Below are 6,000 nucleotides of genomic sequence, written 5' to 3' on the forward strand. Positions count from 1 at the left end.
ACGCACGTACATACGCAAATTTTATTTCATGTTTTTGTCCAACACAAACTGAAACTTGAAATAACAAAAATTTGACTTAATATACTAATCTGCAAAACGTACATTCATACATATATATTTATGTAATATATATAAAAAAGAGAAACACATGTACATACACACAACACAATCCTTCAAAACGTACACCCACACATAGTAACATGAAACGCACATCTACATTCAGGGAGGTTCTTAAAAAAATCTGCCCAAACAGAGACCTCTAAAGATGAAATGCAAACAACCAGCTCCACCCAACACAACCCAAGTGACACAACTCACAAACCCAGTGTGCCACTCAACCTCAGCCCCCAGGCAAAACAATGTACCCAAGCACACTAGTCATAGGTGACTCTATAGTCAGGCACACTGATGTCCCACTCACCAGGCTAAACAAGGAGAAGGTTACTGTCAGCTGCCTGTCGGGTGCCAGGATCTGCCACATAACCCATGCACTCAGGTCACTCCACATCAAGTACAAATATGACTCTGTCATTGTCCATGTTCGAGTGAACGACCTGAGATGTACCTCCCTGGACTACATGAAAACAGACATGGAGGAGCTCTCGGATCTTGTAGCCCAGGCAGGTATGACCCTAGCCCTGAGTAGCATCCTGCCATCACCCAGAATTATACCAAATGTACAAGGACAAAATGATTGACTTCAACAATTGGCTAAACTTCTGGTGTCATTCTAAGGGGATCCAGTATCTGTCAGCCTGGGAGGACATGAGTGACAAGCCACAAGGCTTTGCCAAAGATGGCCTGCACCTGTCGCCCCTGGGTTTCTGGACACTGGCTAAGGCTCTTGCCACCCCCATAGTGCCTTTTTCAGGCAAGGTTCAAATGACAAATTTATCACCATAACTGGCACAAGCAAACAAAATCTGAGGGTAATGCTACTCAATGCTACACGTCTAAACCTCAAAATGCACTCACTGGAGGCACTCCTTCAAATGGAGAACATAAACATCTGTGTAGTGACAGAGACCTGGTTCAAGGCTCCAGAGAGCACCCCTGCAATACCAGGCTACAATTCATACCACACCTTTCGGCCATTTAACCTGGATCGAAACACCAGAGGCGTGTCCATATTCACCAAGGATATCCACACCTCCAGGCTAATTGCCCAACATAATGCATCCGAAATTCTCCAGGTGCAACTAACACTGGGCAAGACTGCAATCCAAACTGTAGCTTGCTACAGATCCCCCACCATGTCCCAAGACTCCCACTCCACATTTCTTAACATACTGGAAAATATTAAGGTACAGCCCAACACCCTCATACTGGGAGACTTCAACTACCCCACCATTAACTGGGAAAACTACTCATGTACCAACACATTGGCACAGCGTTTTTTGGAATTCATAAATTCTAACACCTTGACTAACTGATCCAGACTCCCACCAGGGGCAGCAATATCCTAGACCTGGTCATTACCAACATGGGCGATTGGTACTCCACACGAGAGGTCAGCCCATTGTTGGTCAGATCCGACCATAAGCTAATCATCCTAGACATCCACATCCTGTCCCTACCCTCTATTAAGGAAACCACCATAAAAAAAAACTATCCAAAGCCAACTTCATGCTTCTTAAGACAGAAGTGGCTAACTTCACTACACCCATGCAGACGGGCAGTAGTAATATGACTGCTGAATCCCACATCAATGCACTGTATAAACACATACACAAGTGCATGGACCATGCCATCCCGAATAGAACCAGGACACTATCCTCCAAAATAAGAAGCCAATCTGATGGTCCACTGCCATTAATAAGCTCTACAACAGAAGGAAGAAACTGTTTAAAAAAAAAAAGAGTAAAATCTCAAGATTGGAAAAACTCCACAGTCAGCCTCAGTAAGAAGCTGAGATCCATCATAAAATCCTCCAAAGCTAGTTACGAAAACAAAATCGCCACTGATTCTAAAGACAACCAGAAGACATTCTATAGCTATGTCAAGAATCTCAATGGCAACACTCAGATCTGCTCACAGCTACAGCACAATGGCACTAAACATACAGAACCAGCTGATATCACCAACATCCTGGCAGATAGGTTCAGTGCAAATTTCATCCCTCTCACCCCCAAAAGGGCCCATCTTTATGCCGGATGAATGCCAAGTCCCTGTAATCACGGCCACCCAGGTAAAAAAACGCACTCGCCAAAGCCAAAAATACAGCATCCATAGGACCTGACAACGTCCCAGGCTGTGTTCTGCATGAACTGCAAAATGAACTGGCACCATATCTAGATACCATGTTCAATCATAGCCTCACTACACGTTTTGTGCCCACTGAATGGCGCACAGCTACGGTGATCCTACTCCACAAAGGGGGACACACCATGGACCCCAGGAACTACTGACTCATCAATCTGATGAGTCTGATTTGCAAGGCCATGGAATGTATCATCATGGAACTTATAAACAAAGACATAGGTAACTTGCAAACTCTGGACCCCACCCAGTTTGGGTTTGTGAAAGTTAGATAGTGTCTCCTAAACCTGAATGACATCTTTGAAGCAGTCACCAAAGCCATGGACGAGGGTAAGGCAGTTCACTCAGCCTACCTAGATCTCGCCAAAGCCTTCGACACCATCCCCCACTCTGGTATTATTGCTAAGCTCACAAAGCTGGGCATAAACCCCTATGTCACACGGTGGATGATGGACAACTGGCTCAACGACAGAACCACCAAGTGAAAGTAGCCAATTCCAAATCCATCTCCAGACCAGTGACAAGTGGAGTACCACAGGGTTCAGTCCTGGGTCCCCTCCTGTTCGGCATCTACTTCTCGGAAGTCAAAGCCAAAACAGAGGGATTATGGCTAACAAAGTTTGCTGATGACTGCAAACTGGGAGCCATTATTGAATCCCCTACAGATGTGGACATTCTACAAAAAGGCCTTGCTGAGACAGATGCCTGGTGTCAAGGCCACGGCCTCAAGCTCAACACCAAAAAGTGCATAGTCATCCCCTTTGGGAAAACCCCTATGCCAACGAACTACCACATAGGCAGCAGTCCACTCAACACTGAAAGTGTGACATGAAACCTAGGGACACAGGTAGACAGTAATTTCTCCTTTGACAACCACATAGCTACAGTGGTCAGGAAGTCCTCTGTGGCACACCTCATCACAAAAGGTTTCTCATACAGACACAGGCACTATGCCAGATAAGAATTTGTGATTCCCCATACATTCATCCAAAATGCATTTGAAGAGGGCCAGGAAAGGGCTCTGCTTAATCTGAATGGGAAACCTGTTCCAAAGAAGGAGCACCTCCAAAAGTACCACAGTCTTCAGTCACCTTAGCATTAAGGGGATTCTGCCCTCTTCCATCCTAAGGGATGTCTCTGTTACCAAAGAAGAAAACACAGGTTGTAGCTAGCATTAAGTTCAGTGAGGTACAAAGTTATGAAACCAGTAAATAAAGCAATCTCATTTAAAATACCAGTTCTCCTGCCATTATCCTCCATATAACCATTCTTAACAGAAATGGTGCCCCCGCATATCCTGTGCTCATCACACACAGCATCATCATTAGACCTGTGATGCTCCTCAGTAGGCAGCAGTATTATAGACAATGTCTAACAAAATAAAATGAAGCAAATTCTGCAAAATAATCGTGCTATTTTGATGAATGTAAAATTAACACAGTAAACAAGGCTTGCATAATTTTGCATTAAGTACTGTTTACAAAGCATCTATAGGAGATGAACTGGAATGTCGATCACTGTATGCCTGAATCACAGATGCATTAACTGAATTATGCTTTGCAGAGCAAACAAGATGGGCAACAGCATTAATAAAACCAATTATCACAAGAGTAAAGAAGTTTAACTCTGAGGCTCCACTATAAGCATCTCCTTTTACTGGAGGAGACGCAAACCTGAATATTTAAATAGTGGAGGTGTGGTGTGACACTTGTGCATATGAATCGTCAGAATTTTTCTCTGTATTATGTTTACTGTTTCTTAAGTTTTTTTTCCCAGAACTGTAGTTTACAAGATTCTTTACTCAGCTTTTCTGTCTTGAGCAAATGTGTACTGCATACTTCAAGACTGCTCTGCCTACATACATATCAAAAGTGACTTTACTTCTAGATTGAAGCAGAGGTGGAAAATTTCCCTTTTACCCCCAGACAGATACACATCACTTTATTCACACTATTTTATTTTTCGAGTACAGAATCTAGAGAAATAATGACTGCTCCTTCAATTACTCTAAGTGCTTGTGTTGAAGATGCATGACTACAGAATGTTCCTGCACAAAATGGTAGCTCTTTGTGTTCAGAGCTGCAGTACGTACTATAGTGTGGGGACCATAGAATTTGGACCATATTTCTGCTCTGTATAACAATATAGAATGGTATAGGTGTCCTGCTACTAGGTATAGTGAGCTTCACCTCTCCAATGTCCAAAAAAAATTCTCTCTTGAACCTAATCCAATGATGGGGTAAAACAACGCCAAAGATCTTTTCTTTTCTTTAGAAGACACAGGCCCCTGTACCTCTGCAAATAAAAGACATATTATGATGTAGCTTAAAGAAAAGTACAGTTCTCCAATACTTAGTGTTTTTCTCCAAAAATAAAACTGTTTTTTTCTCTAAAAACTGCACCTGTATTTTTCAAAAACAGTGGTCAAAGTATAGAACTTCTTGAGTGTTAGTCTGGCAAACTGAAATTCGAGTGTCAGGTATTTCTACAGTCTGCAGCAATGCCGTGTACCTACTATTCTGGTGCATTCAGTACCACGCTCCATGCTCAACTAGGAAATAAGAATGATCTAGAAGTATACACTGTCCGTCTTTCTACAGGGGAGGGGTTATTACTGGACTGACTATACGGTGAGAAACCAGTGAAAACTTACCTTCTCTGGATCAAAATCAGGAGGGTAGTACTTGTTTACTCCTTTTCTTTCACCCTATAAGAAAACAAAGTTAGACAATAAGACATTACTCATTAACTAAGCAACCCAGTAATCAATATGAGCCAGTGTCCTCTCCATGTATACGTACGGCACCACAGTGCTAACACATTAAGTGAGAGGTATATATACATGTACACACACACACACACACACACACACACACACACACACACACACACACACACACACACACACACACACAATATGGCTCTATCTACTACAGTTAACAACATGCTCTACATTAAGCCACCTTCCTAATGGCTTACATCTCCAAGAACAAGAAACAGTGACATTACCGGAGGAAAAAAAAAATGTGAAACATTATGTATATACAATAAGAATGAATCTGTATTTTTACAGTTAAACATGCACCAAATGCATCACGGAATGAAACTCACAAGTCAGCTCCAATGCAATAAGTTTATACACACTTTAAGGCAGGGACGTCACCAGTATTAGCAGTAAGAGGCAGGGATTCCTGCCTTACCAGTCTGTACTACACATTACTGTAAATCATGGCTCTAGCCAGGCTTCTGTTACTAAAGGGTTGCAGGGATTCCTGCCTTACCAGTCTGCACTACACTTGTGTCTTTTGGCTTTTCCCGGTTAGGGTTCGGCACAGCAGAACTCCAGTCCGCTAATGATTGGTAGTTGATTTTTACATGCCGAGTTACCAGCCCTGATGCACAACCTTCAACGAAGGTACACCCATTCACACATGTCTCCATGCAGAAGACGCTCTAGCTGAGAATTAAACCGGACAGCGTCTTACTGTGAGGCGACAACGCTACCACAGCACCACCACCGCGGGTTAGTATAAATCACAGCTCTAGTCAGCCTTCTGTTACTAAATGGTTGCAGAGATTCCTGCTTTACCAGTGTGTACTACATAATTACTGTAAATCATGACTCTTGCCAGCCTTCTGTTACTCAAGGGTTGCAGGGATTCCTACCTTACCAGTCTGTACTGCATAATTACTGTACATCATGGCTCTAGCCAGCCTTCTGTTACTCAAGGGTTGTAGGGA

The 6,000-nt window shown here is 42.9% G+C and overlaps 1 protein-coding gene across 1 annotated transcript in view; it reads right to left on the minus strand.

Annotated features, from left to right (window-relative positions):
* YJU2B (YJU2 splicing factor homolog B) overlaps positions 1-6,000 on the minus strand; it is a 986,874-nt gene that overhangs the window by 256,985 nt on the left and 723,889 nt on the right. Inside the window, exon 4 of the mRNA XM_044057152.1 lies at positions 4,913-4,966. Within this exon, the coding sequence (XP_043913087.1) occupies positions 4,913-4,966 (54 nt within the window). The remainder of the gene's footprint in view (positions 1-4,912; positions 4,967-6,000) is intronic.

The sequence above is a fragment of the Protopterus annectens genome, chromosome 15.part0, assembly GCF_019279795.1.
Source record: "Protopterus annectens isolate FY-2018-M chromosome 15.part0, PAN1.0, whole genome shotgun sequence".
Lineage (NCBI taxonomy): Eukaryota > Metazoa > Chordata > Ceratodontiformes > Protopteridae > Protopterus > Protopterus annectens.